The following is a 21,491-nucleotide window of genomic DNA, read 5'->3' on the forward strand; positions in this document are numbered from 1 at the left end:
TCGGTGATGAACCCTATACGTCGTAAATATCCACATAAGATCTTCAGGGATTCTCATAAAACATGTCATCATCAGGTTTGCGCTATGAAACAAATTGACCTTCGACACGTACCGGGTAAGTCGTCGTTTTCATCTCGTTGATACCTCGATCGAATTAGGACACTTCTCATTCTACCAGACGCACCGATGTCCGCAAATTCATCGAGGTATTTGGGGTCTCTAGCTTAAGTTAATCCTTAGACTGCACCATGCGTGTCGGTATCGTGTGTAGCTGACACTTCCAATGTTGTTAGAAGGTACCTCTCGAGTCATCTTTGTGCTTCATCTATACCCAGAGTTGGTCAGATAATACGTGTGTCGTATGCATACCCTATTCGTGTCTCGTACCTAGCATGTTGGATTTCCCCCACGATGGTTGAAATCCCAAAATCAAGCCATCACATCGTTCGTCAGTTGCGTATAAGTCAATCGTGGGGGCACATTAAGTGGGACTCCCATCCTGCCGTTTGGCTACCTCTAAGGCATACAACGTACGTCACCGCATTTCCTAAATGCACCATGTTTCGAACCACTCTGCCCAAGCACTAGTGAGTCGAGTAGGAATTAATAATTGGCACATGCCTCGATGTTGACATATGCATCCTATTCGAACCTCGAGTATCAGGTATTCCGTGTGCATTATCCCGTCAAATAATACACGTCATTGCAATAGTGGCTTTCCAAGAGAAGCTGACAATTGGCACACATCACGTATGTCACTCGCGTCCTCTTTATGCCTTAACCTGTTTGAGGCACGCCCCGTGTGTTACCACTTTCTGCATAGCCCGCCAAGGTTCTGTTGGTACGTCTACGCATTTGTGTCTTGGGTTTAAACTAACCATCGACCCACACCCCATATGCGGTGGCCTCGTCCCGCTTGCTTCTAGTTTAGGACACACCCTCTATGCCGGCCTGTTTCAGGAAACTTGTGATTCCCAGAAAGACGTTTCCCTGTTATCAGTATCAATACCAAGTAAACTATGGACAAGTGCCCCGCATGTCTCCATCACGGTCTGTTTGAGTCTCGGACATACCATGAGCGTCACATCAGTCCATGTAACACCGCGTATCTTCGAAGTACGTCATTACTACCAAGGAGGGCAATCCCTCACCTACACCTCATGCATGATCGCTTAGGTTGTTCTTTTTAGATCGTGAGTCGTATCAATGTACCAAGTATGTCATTCCCACCGCTCATGTCGCTACCCCTCCAATGTATCTACACGTCACGGATATCATCGGGGTACACTCTCATTTACCTAGCGCCCTAGGGAATTTTACTTATCATGAGGGTCGTCTCAATCTCACAAGTGTCAGTCATGTCAAGCATCATTCAACATCGTACATCTTGTAAAGCATTGCAAGGTAAACTTGTAGGGTTCGTACTAATGTGTGTATAACAGTTGAAATGGTTTCAAGCATCGGCTCTTCCAAACAAGTAAGTTAGCACAAACGATGGAAGTACTGCCAACGGCTCTGGTAAAAAAAAGAAAAAAGAAAAAAGGGGTTTAGCTCCGGTCAAGTCGTGTTTATGTTGTGCGAAATAAAGCGCAGACCACGAATCATGCATACATCCATCTATAGGAGGCACAAGTAGATAGCTTTAGCATTCGCATCGCACGTGCATTGCATCATCAAAATTCATAATGCCTGAAAAGCTCCACTCATCGATCCTTTCTCTTTCCTTGTTAGAAACCCAACTCATGGCCCAGTCCAACAATTCAAACCATAATCTTGAGAGCCGTGTGCAAGGGGCTCTAGCCAAATACATCTTTTCTGATGAGTTCAAACGTGCTCTTAATGATCCGGAGAATACTAAGCATGAGGGGGTTGAAAATTCCCAAGAGATGATAGGAGATTTCAATCTCAGAGCAGAAATCGAGCGAGTTCTTCCCGATATCATTGCTTCAGATGAATTCAAGATAGAGCTGAAAAGGTTGGTCAGGGAGGTCCTGAGCGAGTCACTGGTTGCAGAGATCCCGAAAGCTGCTATGGAGAAACCTATGTTCCAGCTGGCGTCACAAGTTAATCCACAATTATTCACTCCACCAAGGGTAGTCTCACACCATATTTCACGAACACAACCAGATCCACGCCATCGGGGAGATGAGATTACCAAGGTTGTTCGCCCTCCGTCGCCCACTCAGTATAGAAGGGAGGGAAGGGAATTCTCCACTTTCACTCAACCCTTATTAGAAGTATTGGAGGGCCTACAAATGCATGATATACTTCATCCCCTACCAGCCACGGGAGGTCCAACCACTGAATTAGTCAAACGCAGGGGCTACTGCCACTTCCACCAGAAATATGGTCACGAAACAAGCACTTGCATGAAGTTGAAGCATGAAATCCAAGATCTCATCGAAGCTGGGAAGATAAGTGACCCAGATCCTTCTCAGCGGATGAAGCCTTCGACTTGTTCCTTGAATGGCGAAGTCTACAACGGATCAGGATAATCTAAAGAAGAAGTTCCCGAGATTGAGGACACTTATGAAGCAGGAGAACTTGAAGGTTCCTGAAGTAGTATGAGAGAGAGGATTGCACTTGTAGTCTTTATCCTTGTCTTTTATTTTATCTTCTATTCCACAAGATGTTATTAACCTCCTTTTGAATTCAATGAAATTTCGTTTCTGCAAATTTATCCTAAGCATACGTACTTACATTTGATATCTACTCAATTGAGATATCCCCGCTTCTATCATGGCACGGACGTAAGATCTAGAATATACTTATTGCTCAGTACTTAACCGCTGAAGAGAGAAAATTAAGAGGGTAAAAAAAAAAAAAATAAGTCAGGAGAAGCGATTCCCTGACTCTATGATGATAAGTCGGGCGTAGACCCATCAAACGAAGGGTTCTCACCGGCTTTTGCCAAGAAGAAGATCGAGCGACAATCAACAAAGTCCAAAAGAGAGAAAAAGAAAAGAAAATATGGAGCAAGCGACAAGCCCTCAGAGCCATACTTACACTGAGGCACCGACAAAGATTTCTCCCCCCAAAGGGATACACAAATACAGGAGTGCGCCATTCAGAACGAGGCAGGGGCAACTAACCTATCATCGATAAAATATTTCGTTCCAGGATCAACGAAAGGGTTTAGACCTATGATGACTCAAAGTTAAACAAGGAAAGAAAAATGATGCTAAAAAGGCCCAGGGGCAAAGTCCAGTCAATCGGAAGTAAAAGAAAATAAATCAAAAGCTAACGCGATCAGCCAAAAGGCGTCAAGGTGGCAAGAGCGGTTGACATTGCCCAACAAATGTGTAATCAAACAGAAGCTCACTGTAACGAAGGAAGATCAAAGACGGAGTCAAGTGAAGTCGAAGGCGGCGACAAAGTTCAGATCTTTAATCAATCTCAAGGGAACCGAGGAATCCTTCTCATGAAAATTTGAAAAAAAAGAAAGAAAGAAAGAAAGAAAATTCCGATAGGTTGAAAATCCGCAAAGGGCGGCCTATGCAATAATAAGGGACACCCCAATAAGTGAAAACCCCACGGGGCGCTTGTTTGAAAATTCTGGGGTAAAAGGAGAGAGTTAAAATAATTGAAGTGGGAAAACCCGAAAGGGCATACTTCGGTGACAGTGGTTAATAAACTGAGCAGTAAACAATTCAATGTATGTTTGCCAAGTGCTTTATTTAAGCTAGACGGTTGCATTTGCAATAAAAACACCCGCATCAATAGACACCCCATCTCAACTAAAGTCGCCTCGACACCCATGAACCGATCCAAAATCTATAAAAAAAAAAGACTATTCTTCTCTCTCATGCTCCATGAAGTTTTGTTCCTTTGCTCCTCTGTTGTCCTCTCACGAGTCAAACTTCGACCGAAGCAACTACTCTCGAACGGCAATATCCCTAGCTTGAGCGCACGTGAAATTTCACCTCGATTTGGCAGGGGCATGCGCTCGCATCAACTTCTAACTCACACCAAGACGGTAACTCCAATCGCGGGCACGACCATACAATCAGATCACCATCCATCTCGCTCCGGAAGCTTCTCCATTAACGAAGGCATCAGGCATGAACTCATCATCAAATGCTCAGCATAGAAGCGGCCCGTGGATATGAATCCCTTGTGCTATCCGGTATCATTCACAATAAAAAAATTGAACAAAAGGGTTGGATTGAAAACCTCAAAAGAGGCGATCCAAGCAAAAGGAGAGATAGAGAAAATCAGTGAGATATAGAAAAGATAAATCGAAAACCCCTAGGGGCGATTCATGCAAAAGGAGAGATAGAGAATATCGGAGAGATCCCGTTGAGTTGAAAACCCGAAAAGGGCGGCTCAAGCAAAAATTAGGGAAAAAATGAATACGTCAATCTCTGGTTAAAGGCGAGAGCCCCTTGACGCAAGCTCATCAAAACCAAATCCCCATCCTTATAACCATTGGCTTCAAACCTGTACTCGCCCTCATCCTCGCCCTGAAACATCATTTCTCGATCTAAAGCTACCGAAATCCTTTAGTCTATGAAAAGGGTATTCGCCCGACCACCTCATCCATACATACGTAGTCTCCACACGCACGTACGCCCACATAAAGCTAACCACATAGGTCACGCTTACGTGTATACATAGTTTGCATACACACATACATCCACGCATCTACATGAAGCAAAACACATAGGTCACGCATACGCACAGTCAGACACACGCACGGTCACCTGCACACACACACATAAGTGTTTACATGCATCCATAGACTAGGCTACATTCACCCATCCATATGCATCACTACACGCCTGCGGTCGATTTAGGGACTAGGGTCGTTAGAAAGAGCTATCTTACCTGCGGTCGATTTAGAGACCAGGGTTGCTTTTGAGCCATTTTACCCGCGGTCGTGGACCAGGGTTGCTTTTGAGCCATCTGACTCACGGTCTCAGACCGGAGTTGCTTTTAAGCCATCGGACTCACGGTCGCAGACCGGAGTTGCTTTTGAGCTATTTGACTCACGGTCGCAGACCGGAGTTGCTTTTGAGCCATCTGACTCACGGTCGCAGACCGGAGTTGCTATTGAGCCATTACGCCTGCGGTCGATTTAGAGACCATGGTTGCTTTTGAGCCATTTTACCCGCGGTCGTGGACCAGGGTTGCTTTTGAGCCATCTGACTCACGGTCGCAGACCGGAGTTGCTTTTGAGCCATTTGACTCACGGTCGTAGACCGGAGTTGCTTTTGAGCCATCTGACTTACGGTCGCAGACCGGAGTTGCTTTTGAGCCATTTGACTCACGGTCGTAGATCGGAGTTGCTTTTGAGCCATCTGACTCACGGTCGCAGATCGGAGTTGCTTTTGAGCCATCTGACTCATAATCACAAACTAGGGTAGCTATTTAGCCATTATCCCCGCAGTCGTAAAACAGGGTAGCTATTTAGCCATTATCCCCGTAATCGTAAAATCAGGGTAGCTATTTAGCCATTATCCCCGCAATCACAAACTAGGGTAGCTATTTAGCCATTATCCCCGTAATCTTGAAATAGGGTAGCTTTTTAGCCATTATCCCCGCAATCTTGAAATAGGGTAGCTATTTAGCCATTATCCCCGCAATCTTAAAATAGGGTAGCTGTTTAGCCATCATCCCCGCAATCTTGAAATAGGGTAGCTGTTTAACCATTATCCCCGCAATCTTGAAATAGGGTAGCTTTTTAGCCATTTTCCCCGCAATCTTAAAATAGGGTAGCTGTTTAGCCATTATCCCCGCAATCTTGAAATAGGGTAGCTGTTTAGCCATTATCCCCGCAATCTTGAAATAGGGTAGCTATTTAGCCATTATCCCCGCAATCTTAAAATAGGGTGGCTTTTTAGCCGTTATCCCCGCAATCTTAAAATAGGGTAGCTGTTTAGCCATTATCCCCGCAATCTTGAAATAGGGTAGCTGTTTAGCCATTATCCCCGTAATCTTAAAATAGGGTAGCTGTTTAGCCATTATCCCCGCAATCTTGAAATAGGGTAGCTGTTTAGCCATTATCCCCGCAGTCGTAAACTGGGGTAGCTGTTTAGCCATTATCCCCGCAATCTTGAACTAGGGTAGCTATTTAGCCATTATCCCCGCAGTCGTAAACCAGGGTAGCTATTTAGCCATCATCCCTGTAGTCATAGACTAGGGTAGCTATTAAGCCATCATCCCCACAGCCGTAGACCAAAACGCGTTAGAGCCATTCTCATCGCAGCCAGCCAACGTAGGCCGGAATCGAAAAGTGGGATATTCGCTAGCAGCCGATTCAGAGGCAGCACGGTGCAACCCAAAGCAGAGCCTGAAGGAATCAGAGGACAACGCCGGAGCGCGCAGTGCAAAGGTCAGGTATGCTCCCTCCTACTCTTTACGTGTCTTTTACTTTTATATGTTTTACATTGCATGTGTTGCGTTACCAAAAAACGTTTTCGAAACACACACATCACTGTCAAAATAGAAAAGTAGGGGCAACTGTAGACACCGAGTCGGAGGACCTGTGACGAAAACCTGAAAACAAGACAGTTGAAGCGATTGGTTCCGGAAGTTTTTGAAAAAATATAAAGAATAATAAGCAAAGAAAATTAACGGCAGGGCACGGGCGCTTAGCGGCATCCTGCACGCGGACGACAATGGTCGAACGCCCGCTCGGCGTCCGTCGGACGCATCGCGAGTGGCACGCCCCTGACGTCCGAATAATGCCCGGGTCTGGTGGCACAGTGCGCGCTCTCGTGGGCCATTGAGCGTGCGCGCCCGGTGGCGCGAAGCGTGCGTTTGGCGGCCGCGACGTGTGAGGGTCCGACGGTGCGAAACGCGCGCTCGGCGGCAGCGGGGTGCGCGTGCCCGACGGCGCGAGGCGCGCCCCGAAGGTTGTCGGGCGAGCGCCCAACCACGTCTGGCGAACGCCCAACGATGGTTGGGCGCGGGCGCCCCAACGTTGCGTTGGGCGATCGCCCAACAATTGTTGGGCGATCGCCCAACGAATGTTGGGCGGCCGCCCACCATGCCTTGGGCGGCCGCCCAACAACTTTGGGCGACGCCCAATTTTATTTGAGCGTCGCCCAAAGTTCCGGGACCCGTTTCCCTATATAAGGGCACGGATCCCAAGGCAAAAATGGAAGAGGAAAACTTTCTCACTCTAAACATTTTTAGAGAGATAGAGTGGATTTTTTTGAGAAAAATATTTTTTTTCTCAAAAATTCCAAATTTCCTAAGTTCAATTTTTACTAAATTTTCATTAAAAAACGGAAGCTCGCGGTTCGTGGAATCAATCGGCTTCGACTGTCAGATACCGAATTAAAGGTATTATCCGAGGACTAGACTCTTTATTTAATTTATTTCTCTCCTTCTATTTTTTTTTTATGTTATAGTTTTTTATTCCTTTAGTCAGTTATTTATTTTGTCACGTTTTATTTAGTTAGCATATTTATTTAATTTTCGTTTCGTGTTAAATAAAATTCGGTTTTGTTTTAAAATAAAAACCTCGTTTTGACATCCCAATACGAACCGTGATCCGATAAAAAGGTAGTTCGGGTGTCGAAAACGTTGTAATTATAAGTTTTTTAATTTAAAAGAAATTTCCAAATAATGTTTTAAAATAAAAACATCGTTTTAGGAACTTCCGTTTTCGACTATGATCCATTTTCGGTAGTTCGGAAGTCCAAAACGATTGAATTAGATTTAATTTAAGGCTTTTGAACAAATCTGGAAAATATTGGAGTGCTGCTGTAATTTGCCAATTCTGTCACTAAAGGCTGTTTACCGACGGATTTTCCGTCGGTAAATCTGCCAAAATGTAAAAAATGCCATTTCAGTCCCTTTTTCTTAACTTTTAGACTTTTAATCCCTAGTATATATATATATATGATTATGTAATACATGTTTTTCAACTTATTTTACAACTTTAGTATATATATCTATTTTAGAATATTTGAATATCTCTTTTTATTCTATTTTGTAATATAAGTATAAATATATATACATGTATTTCCCTTTTTTATTAACTTAGGTTATATTTAAATATTAGTTACTTGATATTTTGAGAAATAATGAATAGACATTAGCATATGGTATTTTTTATATTTAAACTATATTAATTATGTATATATATGTATAGTTTTTTTTAGAATATTTGGGTTATTTTAGTGATTATTGAGTTAAATTATTTTTAGATAAGTATTACTTTCTTAGTTATAGGATTTACTTATTATTTTCACATTTCAAAGTATAAGATATATTGTGTTTATTATCTTCATATACATATAGTGATTTTTGGTTAAATCTTATTTTCTTATCTTCCTTTTTGATTTAAATGTATACATATATATATATATGGTCTAAAACCATTTTCTTTATTCTTTTTGGCCCATTCATGGGTCCATGTTTCAAAAGGGCTTCATTTGAGTGTAAATGTTAGTTTATTGTAATTATAATAGTTAAAGAGTCCATTAAAGTAAGTGGGGAAAATAAATCACCAAAAAGAGAGTTTTCAATTGAATTATTTAAACTAATGTTTTTTTTAAATTTGTAATGTAAATAAATGGAGTCATTCTTGTTAATATTTCAAATCGTCTTCAAAATACCAAGTTTTAAAACCCTAATCCGTTCCAAAGGCGGATTAAAGGATCATTGTAATTAAAATCGTTTTCTTTGCGAATAATAGAGTTTTGAACCATTTTCTTAAAGAATTTGTACAAAATAAAATTGACTTGTATGTTTAACCATGTTTTCTCATTAAAAGGTTTTTTATCTCAAACGTTTTCAAATACTCGAGTCGTTCCAACGGCGATTCGGGTAAACTTCATCAAACGGGGTTTTAAAACGCACCTGAATCGTTCCAACGGCGATTAAGGTGCGAACCATGTAAATAAATCCGTTTTTGGAAAATAAGTTAGTGTAGAATAAACACACGATATAATATTTAATACGGTTGTAAATAAATCACTTCTTTCTTCCCCCTCTCTGTGTATGTATAAACATAAATGGGTGATTCTTTACTGATGTGGCTTTTCAATATCATATGCTCAAAACGGTTTCTAAAAAGAGAAAGAAAAGGGTTTCAAATGAATTTTAAACTTAAAGAAGTATACGATTAGTCCGTTATCGCCTAACATGCTGAGTAGGAGGCCGGTGGTTCATAACCGGGCGATGTCGAGGTGCCTAGTAGCCTTTCTCCGGAAAGGAGCTAGCCTTCTCGGCTCGTACCTAAGTTTCCCGAACCCACACCGGTCTCCCGTAAGGGATCGGTGTTCATTTTCCCATTCGTGGGTGGCGACTCTTCCATATCTCCGAGCTCCGGTCCTGCCGAGCAGCTTGATTCCACGATTGGTTGCTTTCGGCGCCAATCACCGCTTACGTCGCCATGAGGTTGTCCACCCCCCGGTCCGCCCGGGAGATTAGGCCGCGGCACCTCGTCTAACAACCATATTGTTCAAACTTTTGTAATCTTAATTACCCCAGTTACATTCATATTACCAAAATTAAAAATATCCAACCACTGAAACATTCTTATCATAATTGAAAATAGAATAAGAGTTTTTTTTTTTGAATAAAAATAGAATAAGAGTTAAAGAAATTATTATCCTCAATTACCATTTGTGATTAAATCTGTCCATGGGCTCGGTACTCGCCCGGCCCGTCCAAGTCCGTATCCTTTGGATCGGATTTGGACAATGAAAATTGATCTTAAACACAGTTCGGTTCAGACCCGTTAAAGCCCACTTATTTTTTGGGCGGACTTGAAATTAATAAAAATAACATGGCCCGACCCGCCTATTAATATCACTTAATACATTTATATATTAAATATTTATTTTTAAGTATAATATTTATTTTTTATAATTAACAATTATATATATATATATGGGTTTATATGAGTTGGACTTGGGATTTGATTTTTAAGCCCAAACCTAACTCGATCCAAACCGTCTAAATTAATAGTGGGCTGCGCTGAGTTTAGACTGGATATTTTTACCTAAAAATCCGATAGACCCGGCCCATAGATAGGTCAATTTGTGATTGGCGTTGATATATTGACATATTAATGAATTCTAAAATTTGATGATAATTGTTTCCTTTTAAAATTTATGATGAGTGACAGAAAAATAATTTTTAAATAAATTTTAAGATATTTAAAGTTTAAATTTAATAAACCTAAATGTAACGGTAAACTAATGAAATTCATTTAGCATTAAAGGTTCAGGTCAACATTACTGATTTACATGTATTATATTCACAATGAAATAGATTTGTTCAAAAGCTCACTGACCCGACTACTCCATCCATGACCGCTTTTTAAAGACTGGACTTGGACAAATATATTTCGTAATAGGTTCGGTCCGACTCAAACCCGTTTAAACCCGGATATAGAGGGATTGGGCCTAAGATTTATCTCAAAACCCAAGTCCGGCTCGGCCCTGCCCGATTTTTAATAGTAATCTTAGTTTAATAAATTTTATATTTTGATAAACTTTATATTCAAATTAAAAAAAAATTATATTCCAAAAATAATTTTTCTAAGTTCCTTAAAGATAAATTATCCGACATTTTCAAATATAAAACAAAATTATAAAATTTTACCTGTACAATTTCAATTGACATACACTATTTATTAGGGGTGCACACAAAAATCCGCAAAACCGAAAAACCAAACCGAAAATAATGTTAACCGAAACCGATGGACTAGTGTACGGTTTTTTATTTTAAAAATAGTGGTTAATGGTTACGGTTTTCATATTCTAAAAACTGCGATTAACCGAAACCGACCGAATTCAATTAAATATATAAAAATATATTTATTTATATCTATATTTATACATATAATCATATATTCTCACTTAAAATAAATATAGGGATCAATAGCAAAAATTTAATAAGAAACACTAATTATGTGCGATGACTAAGACTCAACAATGGAATATTTCATCTCAAATATCCTCGTACTATCAAATTTGTCACAAAGTAGATAATTAGTGAAATTAATATATCTGGATAGTGCTTAATTGGTAAAGCACGGAGGATAACAATTCTGGTTCAAAAAACATAGTAATTTGTTGTCTTAAAGAGTTGTTTTAAAGGAAAAATGCAGTGTCCAATCCATAGTCCACACGTACATACATCTCTCTCTCTCTCGTTAATCTATTCAACTCGTCATTGATCCGTCGTTCCACTCACAATAAAAATTATAACTTTTTTATTATTTTTATTTTTATATACTAATGGTTAGAAACTGAAATAAAAGGTTAACCGACTGAAATAATTGGTTAACCGATTAGTGGTTAACCGAATTTAATGGACTAGTGTATGGTTAGTGTTTTCACTTAATTAATCAGGATAATAAAATATTGAGTCGTTTAAAAGTGTTTTTCAGATTCACACCTCTTCCTCCCAGGTAGTGCTACAGTGTATGGCATGTCCTAGTAGGTATGCTGTAGTAATTAGTGGGCCGTCGAGGGTTATGATACTTCGGAATGGCTAATGCATGTATGGTGGTTAGACTCAACATGGGTAGCATTAGCTCAGAGCGGGCCCTATGCACATATGGGCTAAGTGTCACAAAGCCCATCAAACCAAAACTCCTCGTGGAGGATTGAATAGTTTATTCTAACAAATCATCAATGGTCGACAGCGGAGCCCTAGCTCGGTCAATTATTGATAGATTGTGGATATTGGTCAAGTCAACCAAATAAATATCACCAATAACGAATTAAAATGATTATTAATTTGATCTTTGGCTTAAGCCCTTTATTCTAACTCTAATGTAATTTTTCTATGTGGATAAAACTCCACATCAAAATTATAAGAAAATAAAATTAAATGGCTTCAACAAGAAACAACTCACGCATACCACTCCTGGAAAAGAAAAACTTTCAGGGATTAATTTCCTTGACTGTTCTAGGAACTTACAAATAGTTTGTAGACACGAGTTGAAGGAATATGTACTAACTGCTACCTTACCAGTCAACAAAGGGAATGTACCTAAGGGAAAGGCCAAGTCCAAGGCGAAGGCCCAAAAGGCCAAGTCAACAAGGAAGGCGATGGCTCCCAAAGGCAGGTTGGCCTCGGCAGATGGTATTTTTCATGAGTGTAATGAGAAGGGACAATGGAAAAACTTGTGTCCAAAGCTAAGGGAGAAACAGAAGGACTAAGCTTCTGGTTCAGGTATTTATGTTATTGAAATTAATCTAGTTATTTCTATATCTTGGGTTGTAAACATTGGATGTGGTAATCACATTTGTTCAAATATGAAGGGATAAAGAAATAAGAGGTTACTGGGATCTGGTGAAGTGGATCTTCGAGTCGACAATGGTGCTCGTGTAGAGGTCTTGAAGGTCAGAGATTATTCTAGTGGATTAGTTTTAAAACTTAGAAATTGTTATTTTGTACCTGTAGTATGTAGGAATATTATTTCAGTTTCTATGTTGGATATTTATGGTTTTAGTTTTAATATTGAACATGGTAGAATTTCTATTCAATGTTGCAATATTGTTTATGGAACCACATTTCTTGAAAATGGTTTATATATCATTGATCTAAAACGAAGTAATTCAATTTAAAACATGAATGCTTAAAAGAAATTGTCGTTTTGGTCATGTAAATGACAAACGTATAATTGGGTTTCACTTCAGTGGAGCGCTAGAGTCATTTGACATTCAGTCATTTGTCTTCCAAGGACCTTCAAAAATTCTTGACATGCATGATGGGATTTTTTCATACTATTATACTCCTATAATGTGGCATATTTGAATCCTCTAGGGATATGTTTATCCATAATGTCCATGCAAAGTGGTGTGCAAATATTTGTTATTTCAGGATTCTGGAGTTGATTCCCTCATCTACCATGTCATTCTAAAGCTCTTTAACGGATGAGATTGTACATCTCTTCCATAATAAGAGGGGTTCCACCATCTCCTATTTTTTTATCCGGTTTGGGTTACCGTCGATCGTTAGAACTTGGACCCGAAGCTTTTATGCGATTCTTATCATGGTCTCTGAAATGAGATTCGGTAGAGTTTTATCGGGAGGAATTCTTGCGCTTAAGGGATCTAGATCCATTAGAATAGCGGTGCTACTTATAAGGTGGGCTTTTGGAATGATGACATCTTCGGTGACATGGGATGTGCTCTCCTCCCCTTGATTTACCCCCTGATTGCAGCGTGATGAGAGTCCGAAGATAAATTTCTCTTTCATGGGCAAATGGGGACGATATGATGTCTTAGAGCACATAATGGAGTCTAGCCTATTAGGGTGCTTATTTGCTTCTCTTACCTCCCTCAACTCTGCCCTCACAACCTCCATTTCAAAGCATGTTCGGTCTTGAGGATGTTTGACGGGTGCCGAATCCACCAAAAATAATCCCTACTTTTTCTAAACGAGTAAATTGTAATAGAGCAAGCAGAGGTCGAACCCAAGGGAATAATATTGACTCAAATCTCTTACGACCTAACGAAATGATTAAATGGGGGTTTGGAGTTGTGAAGCTTATTAAATTTAAATGTAACAAGTCAAAGATAATAACAAGAACAAAACATAAATTAAAGAAGGTTTGTGAATAATATTTGGATAAATTCAGTTAAGGGGAATCGCGGGATGATTCGTACGTTAACGATCATTGACGGATAAAATTGTATTCTCATGTATTCACCGGGTCAGTTTAGCGTGTTCTTCCTTAATAGTGAACTAGTTAAGCACGGCAAATAACTTGTTCCTAATCAATAAACAACCCTATCTCAGCGCCTAAGGTTTGATTTACTGACAGATTAGAAAATAGAAGAACCTGATCTTAGTTAATCGTCTCTCAGCGTCGGCGATTATAAACTAACTTATCTGTTCATTTGACTCAGATGAACCCAGCTTGATTCGTATTAATGTCACGCGGAATACATACTCAGGTTTGTCAAACTTGAGTTCGTTCTTCCAAACACGAAACTAGCTTGGTTCAAATAGTCAATAGCTACTTTGTTTGGTTGTCTTAGGTGAAACTCTAATAAACCAAATCAGCTTTATGATTATTCGATTCGACAAACAACCTACAGTTATCATTCATAGAACAAATAATCAATTGAGAATAATTCTCTGAACACGATGAACAAATAAACGGCTTAATAAATTGAGAAAAATGAAATACAACGATCTCACGATAACGGAGAAAAATCCCTTGAATCAACCCTTAACCGAAATAAAGAAGTTAGCTATCAGTAGCCATAGAACGTATGTGTTTTTCTGCTGGAAAAATAAAAATGTAAAAGCTGATGTACTGAACTTGGAAAATCTGCCGTTCTTAAGTCTATTACGACTCCTCAAAAAATAGGGAACTAAATCCCTTCAATTAGCTTTAGAATCTCTTTTCAAATTTGAAATTAATTGCCTCCTCATTTGTCTCCTACAAATTCGTGCTTTAGCTGAAAATCTTGTTCTCAAATCGTCCAATCTGGATCAGGAAAGCAATTCTATTCGAAGCAGGAAACTGTCAGCCCGTAACTGCCTTAGTCTTGTCCAAGACTAACTCTGACTCAGACCAATATTTGCCCAATCAGCTTCGGATCACGACCCGACATCAGCTCGACCCAAATTAAGCCCAATTTATCTCCCTTTAGTCATCATTGGCCTGTAGAGATGAAAATACCAAAAACAAACAATAAAACCCGCAAAAATAACAAAACATGACAATTATAAAGCACAAAAGCAGGGTTATTTATTGTCGAATTATGCACTTATCAATGTTCACCGACTCTTGGGTTGAACCTATGTTGTAAATTAGTTGTTTTGTTATCCCATCAATGAACTTTCGTTGTTCTAGATCAAGAGAACCTAAAGAGACCTCTATTTGTCAATCGAACTCTAGGGTGACTAGAATGAGCTTCATTATATTGTCATTTGCATCCACCGGACTTTATCCTCGTTGGCTGCACTAAAGTTGAAAGGAATGCCAAAAGATGGTAGAATTATGAAGCTATTCAGTTGAGTCATTGTATAAAATTTTCAGATCCACGATCATCACACCAATTTGATGTGAGAGAATCTATGCTGCTCTTGAGGAGTCCTCTCGATGCCTAAAATAAGACAGAATAGGGTCAAAGCGGGGTCGGAAACCGGTGACTCATCTCTGATGTCTAAGTCAGTAATGAGCTACTTGAGTAGTACAAAGACATAGGTGACCAACAGGGATGAACTTAGTGCCTTTTATGTATTGTGTACTTTATATTTATATGAGAGTTAGGTTGTGCGTCCTAAATGTGAGCATGGAGCCACGTGGCAACTGATCAATGATGAGATTCAAAACGGTTACAATGTCAACAGTTGTGATTCCGCTAATCACGATGTTAGATGCGGGGCAGTGGCGGATGCAAATGGGGGTCAAAGGGGGCATTTGCCCCCCTTCATCCCTAAAAAAAAAATAGTAAAAAAAAAGGGTTAAAGTGCAAAAATACCCCTAACGTTTTGGGTTAGGAGCAATTTTACCCCTAACGTCTAAAATGGTGCAATTTTATCCCTAATGTTGGAAGCCAAAAGCAATTTTACCCTTAACGTTGATAAATTGGATCAATTTGAGAAATAATTCATCAAACTGTCTTCTTGGTCATGAATCTTGTCATCTACACTTCACACATGCGTTATTTTATCAGTAACAAATCACAAACATATGTTGGGATGTGAAAAAAATATAAAAAATGTATTGTCTTTTGTACGAATTAGACAAAAAAAATTCAAAAAATTCACCGAATTTATAAATACTAATCTCCAATTTTATTATTAAATTACAAAAAACATTATATCTTGTTTTTAGAACAAATTGATATGCAATTAGTGCAAAATAAAGAAAAAAATGACTATATGTTATAATAGTGTCTGAAATTGATCCAATTTATCAACGTTAGGGGTAAAATTGATCTTGGCTACAAACGTTAGGGGTAAAATTGCACCATTTTAGACATTAAGGGTAAAATTGCTCCCAAAACGTTAAGGGTATTTTTGCTCTTGGCTAGAAACATTAGTCTAAAAAAAATTTACATAGAATTTTGCTCTCCCCTCCCTCAAATCCTGGATCCGCCACTGGATGCGGGTAAGAATGTCATGAGGCATCATTTGATTGGTCCATGAATCTCCAATGGTTAGTAATGAGGGAGTAGGTGTTTCATTGATCCGCATGTGTTCATGATGAATTGTGGGATATCTCATATATTTGTATAATTTTTCTAAATTATTTCGCATATTAAATTAAAATATTTTTTTATTGAAGGATAATTTAAGAAATATAAAACTTAGTGGAATTGTAATTGTTAAAGTAATGTAAAAATAGAGTTGGACTAGTTAAATATAAAATATATAGAAATGATATTTGCCAAAGGTTTTTGAGTTAGAGATTATAAACAAGAGGAAAAAGAAAGCACACGAAAAAGAAGGTAAACAATAGGCATATAAAGTGTTAAAAAGCGAAATAGTCGCAATAGAAAAAGAACATATGCCTCTTCTGTTCCAAAAAAGAGTTTCAAGGGAACAGAGAGAAGAAGAAAGAAAGAAAGAAACAATAACAACAACCACCATTACAATTATTGTGTCTCTCTCTCTGTTCCCTCATAGTTTTTCTGTCATTATAAGTATATATAAAAAATATATATATATATATATATATATATATATATATATATTTTGATTGTTTGTGAAAACATCAAGCTTATTCTTAACAACGTTGTTGACATCAGATCTAAGAAGTTGATATGTTGTGTTGTGGAGGTTCAGAAGAGGAACTTGACGGTCCACCTGCCAATCAATATACTGCTCCACCTAAAGGTGGTAATATGTATGCTGGAGGTATCCTTTCTTTCTTTCTTTCTCTCTCTCTCTCTTTTTCTTTATGTATACATCTGAATAATTAAAAGAGAGATATGTATCATTTATAATATATCCGATCAATTAAACGAGGAATGTATATCATCAAATGAATAAATGTGTAAGTGGCATGGATTGATTACTGAAATGGTAAAAGTCGAGGAGAGTTTCTAGGTGGGTAGTTTGTGGAGATGAGACCTCGAATACCATAGAGAAATGATAAAGGATGGCCGGAGTCGGGTGTCTGCACTCCAATATTTAAGTTAGCAAAACTTTATGGAGAAGATAATAAAATAGAAGAAAGTGTAATTCTTAGAAGGCGAAAAAAATGAGATACCTTGGGTGCTTCAAATTGTCTCTTATTCATAATGCTTGGGGGGCTTTTGAGGAAGCGATAATTGTAACTACGTCGCATCAATCCAATCAATCTAGCGAGGGATGTATATTATTTATAATATATCCAATCAATCAAATGTGTATCATTTCACAAGAGATGGTTGGTGTTAATAAATAAATGTGTAAATAGCATGGGTTGATTACTAATATGGTAAAAGTTGAAGAGAGTTTCTAGGTGGATAGTTTGTGGAAATGAGTTCAACACCTCCATTCTAATGTTTAGGTTAGTAAAATTTTACAGAGAAGATAATAAAATAGCAAAAAGGTGCAATTCTTAGAAGGTGAAGAATTGAGATACCTTGGTCGCGCCAAATTGAGATACCTTGGATGCCATTGGAGGTGCATATACCAAATGATTTTACACTAGCGGTGATATATAAAATAATTTTTATTGGTTGAATGCATTACACCTGAAATACAATAAAAAATTTCATATTGATTTGGTTGTTATAGGTAGTGGAAGAGGAGAACCAAGGAGTGGAATTACAACAAGAAGTGGAGCACCACAAAAGGAATTACCAATTGAAATTCCAGCAATTTCTTTGGACGAGTTGAACAGAATCACCGTCAGTTTTGGCCAAAAGGCATTGATCGGAGAAGGTTCATACGGCCGAGTTTTTTATGCTAAGTTAATTGATGAGAACGAGGTTGCCATCAAGAAGCTTGACACCAGCACTTCTCAAGAGCCTGAATCTGATTTTACAGCTCAGGTTTCCTAATTCTTCTCCTATCTAGCTATGTTTCTGACTGAGATTAATATAAGATCTATGATTCGTTTAATTGCTTCCATGACATGGTCTCTAAGAACCTCTTGAACCAAATGGTCGAGAGTTCGAGTCCTCAACTTGAGCTTTTAGTTTAATTGGTTCCATTACAGTTTCTGCTTAAACTGATTTACAAAACATTTTCATTGTCATTTCAGCTATCAATAGTTTCAAGGCTCAAACATGAACACTTTGTTGAATTGATGGGATATTGTTTGGAGCAAAACAACAGAATCTTAGTTTATCAATTCGCCACACTAGGCTCGTTACACGATATATTACATGGTAATAATGTTAACATTTTATGGAGATAGCAATAATCGATCCAGAAAGAGAACGAAACAGAAAATGATATATATAATGTTCGGTGCAGGGAGAAAAAATGTACAAGGTGCGGAACCAGGTCCGGTACTTAACTGGGCTCAAAGAGTTAAAATCGCGTATGGGGCAGCTAGAGGGCTTGAGTATTTGCACGAAAAGGTTCAGCCTTCTGTAGTTCATCGAGATGTTAGATCAAGCAATGTGTTACTTTTCGATGATTTCATGTCGAAAATCGCTGATTTTAACTTGTCGAATGCATCTTCTGATACTGCGGCTCGCTTGCATTCAACTAGAGTGCTTGGAACATTTGGCTACCATGCTCCAGAGTAAGCTTCACTTTCTGTGTTTGTGTTTGTGTCTGTGTTTGCGTCCGTTTTTAATGTGTTGTTTCGTTGTACAGATATGCGATGACGGGGCAAATAACTCAGAAAAGTGATGTGTACAGTTTCGGAGTTGTTCTTCTAGAACTTTTAACAGGAAGAAAACCAGTAGATCATACAATGCCTAAGGGACAACAAAGTCTTGTTACTTGGGTATGTTTTTTTCTTTACTCCTAACCCGAAATTACTATGTTTTTATATATCGAGAAATTTTACTCTATTCTGAAAGTAATACATACATTCAATCAATCAAAATAATAATACATGTATGGTATTAGTCAATTCGTTAAGTGTATTACTTCCAGAGTATTTTAAAAATTGTGTGTGGTTTTCATATCAAGAAATTTTACTATATTCTGGAATTAATACGTCCAATAAATCGTACATATGTAGCATTAATTGATTCGTTAGATGTATTAAACCAGGAGTATTTTGTATCCCTATTATTATGCATCTAAATGATCCTTACGCAGGCAACTCCAAGGTTGAGTGAGGACAAAGTGAAACAATGTGTAGACCCAAAACTAAATAGTGACTACCCAACAAAGGCAGTTGCCAAGGTTCTTGTCTTACTCACTATTTCATTAATTTTATTTTATGTTTTTTCACAATTTTTATTCTTTATGATAGTTTAGAATCTACTTAAAAAAACACATAGAAATTCTAGTATGGTCCTGATCCAAACGAACTTTTCCAATGAAAAGCAGCCACATAAGAGATATAAGAGCGAAACGTAGCACTTAGACTCTCGCCCAAGATCATGTAAATAGCACTTTAAAATGTGTGCATATATTGGAGCCCCTCCATTTTCGATATGAGATTCAATTCACTCCTACTCCTACTCCTACTACCATATCTTTTAGAGTCGTTCTTTGTTAAGTCTTTCATCCCAGTTCCACCATATTCAAGTTGTCACACATAATGGGCCGATACAAGGGTATTAGAGTAGATATATGTACTTTTCTACCTATTATACCCTCTTATCTCGCCATTATACTTCATATCGCTTATGTGGTTAATTTTCATTGTAACTATATCCATTTGGACCATGTTGCACGGACATGGACACTCCAAAAGAGAAAGACATGGAAAACATTATTTTTCAAACATAACCTTTATAAAAATAGCTTTCAAAATAAACCGGATACAAAGATAAAACGCGGAAACGCTACTAATTAGAAGTGTTCGTGCAACATAGCCTACTAGGAAGAAAGATAGATGGTCATTAATAGTACCATGACACTGTCAAATTAATGAAGTTGCCAGGACTTGAACTTTCCACCGTTTGATCCAAGAGGTTCTGATACCATATTAAAGAACCAATTAAGACTCAATCATAGATCTTACGTTAAAGACACCACTAAAATCAAACCTTATTTTGAATGACTTTTGATTTGAAGTATGTTTGTTTTATTGAATGGATAATGCATGCAGTTAGCAGCAGTTGCAGCACTTTGTGTGCAGTACGAGGCAGATTTCAGGCCAAACATGACAATTGTAGTAAAGGCTCTGCAGCCACTTCTCAACTCCAAACCAGCAGGACAAGAAGTTAAACCATAAAAAAAAACTCAACTTAGTCGCACAGAAATAGCACAAATTAGACTTCTGTAACATGAAAATATATGCTTACTGGGTTTGATGGAAATGATGCTTAGATAGATGTTTGTTGTAGTCAAATATATATGGTACATTAACAAGAGTTTCAGATTACGGGCATGTTTGGTTTAACTGTTGTTGCTGTTTCCAAAAGTATAGATTCTCTGCTTTTGTAAAAAACTACTTTTCAGCCACTCATAGAATTCCCTTTCCGAAACTAATTTTTCTAGAGTGTAAAAGTTATTGTACTATATATAACTAAGCATGTACGAGCCAATATTTTTTTTGTTGGAACTTTTACATATGAGATAATTCAACCTTTTGTTATCAATCTTGCAAGAATTAGAGTGATTCATTAATTATTTTATTTTTACTTTTTGTCTTTTCACAATTCATGTATTATTTATATGGAACCTACTTCTCTTGTAATAAATCAAAAAGTAACTTCTTAGAGGTTGTTTATAACTAAATTAAGCATTTAAAATCAATATATTAAGTTTCCCTCACCCAGAGCCAGGCAGTTGAACTAGGGGAAAGCATCGGTTTGGTCCAATTAATAAAGAAACCGAAACCAAAACCGAAATTTTCCTCAAAATTAACATCAAACTGAACCAAACAAAACATAATTGAATCAAATTTTATAAGTTCGCTTTTGTTACTAACTGATGACTGATCGAAATTTATTATAATAGGTTGAAAAATTATACGATATTTTTTCAAAGAATGTATTGTAAGTATGAAAAGATATAGTAGTATAAAAAGGGCGGCCCGGTCGCATTACGCGTCCCCGCTGAGCGAGGGTCCGGGGAGGGGTCCCACCACAAGGGTGTATTGGGGGCAAGCCTTCCCTTGCCAATTTAATTGGCAAAAGATATAGTAGTATATTAGTAGTAAATATATTAAAGGACTAAGTAAAATTATAAAAAATAAATATGGACTAAATATTATACATACACGTATAAACAAAATATTTTTATATTAATTCGGTTAGGTTTTTTGTTACACCAATTTTTCTAGAATAAATCGATAACCGAATTAACTACCACAATTTTGCATATATAAAAATACATACATATATAGAAAAATGCCCTGTTTGGGAATTAGCTGTTAGCTGTTAGCTGATTACATTAGCTGTTAGCTGTTAGCTGATTTGACTAGCTGATTTGACTAGCTGTTTGTGTAGACCTGTTTGGTAAAAAGATGAATAAGGGCATTTTTT

At 38.0% G+C, this 21,491-nt stretch overlaps 1 protein-coding gene across 1 annotated transcript; it reads left to right on the top strand.

Annotated features, from left to right (window-relative positions):
* The first annotated feature begins 16,698 nt into the window (after positions 1–16,698).
* On the top strand, positions 16,699–20,539 carry LOC136201158 (probable protein kinase At2g41970). The gene is made up of 7 exons (XM_065991750.1): positions 16,699–16,797; positions 17,665–17,921; positions 18,134–18,260; positions 18,349–18,622; positions 18,697–18,829; positions 19,150–19,236; positions 20,111–20,539. The coding sequence occupies exons 1-7, from the start codon at positions 16,704–16,706 to the stop codon at positions 20,234–20,236; spliced, it is 1,098 nt and encodes a 365-aa protein (XP_065847822.1). The 5' UTR covers positions 16,699–16,703; the 3' UTR covers positions 20,237–20,539.
* Positions 20,540–21,491: the final 952 nt, after the last annotated feature.

The sequence above is a fragment of the Euphorbia lathyris genome, chromosome 7, assembly GCF_963576675.1.
Source record: "Euphorbia lathyris chromosome 7, ddEupLath1.1, whole genome shotgun sequence".
NCBI lineage: Eukaryota > Viridiplantae > Streptophyta > Magnoliopsida > Malpighiales > Euphorbiaceae > Euphorbia > Euphorbia lathyris.

Bases quoted from the DNA above. Each gene is read 5' to 3' on its own strand.
- LOC136201158 (XM_065991750.1), top strand. From the start codon at position 16,704: ATGTTGTGTTGTGGAGGTTCAGAAGAGGAACTTGACGGTCCACCTGCC. The intron at 18,261-18,348 runs GTAATAATGTTA...TGTTCGGTGCAG, and splicing joins GTTACACGATATATTACATG to GGAGAAAAAATGTACAAGGT. The intron at 19,237-20,110 runs GTTCTTGTCTTA...TAATGCATGCAG, and splicing joins CAACAAAGGCAGTTGCCAAG to TTAGCAGCAGTTGCAGCACT.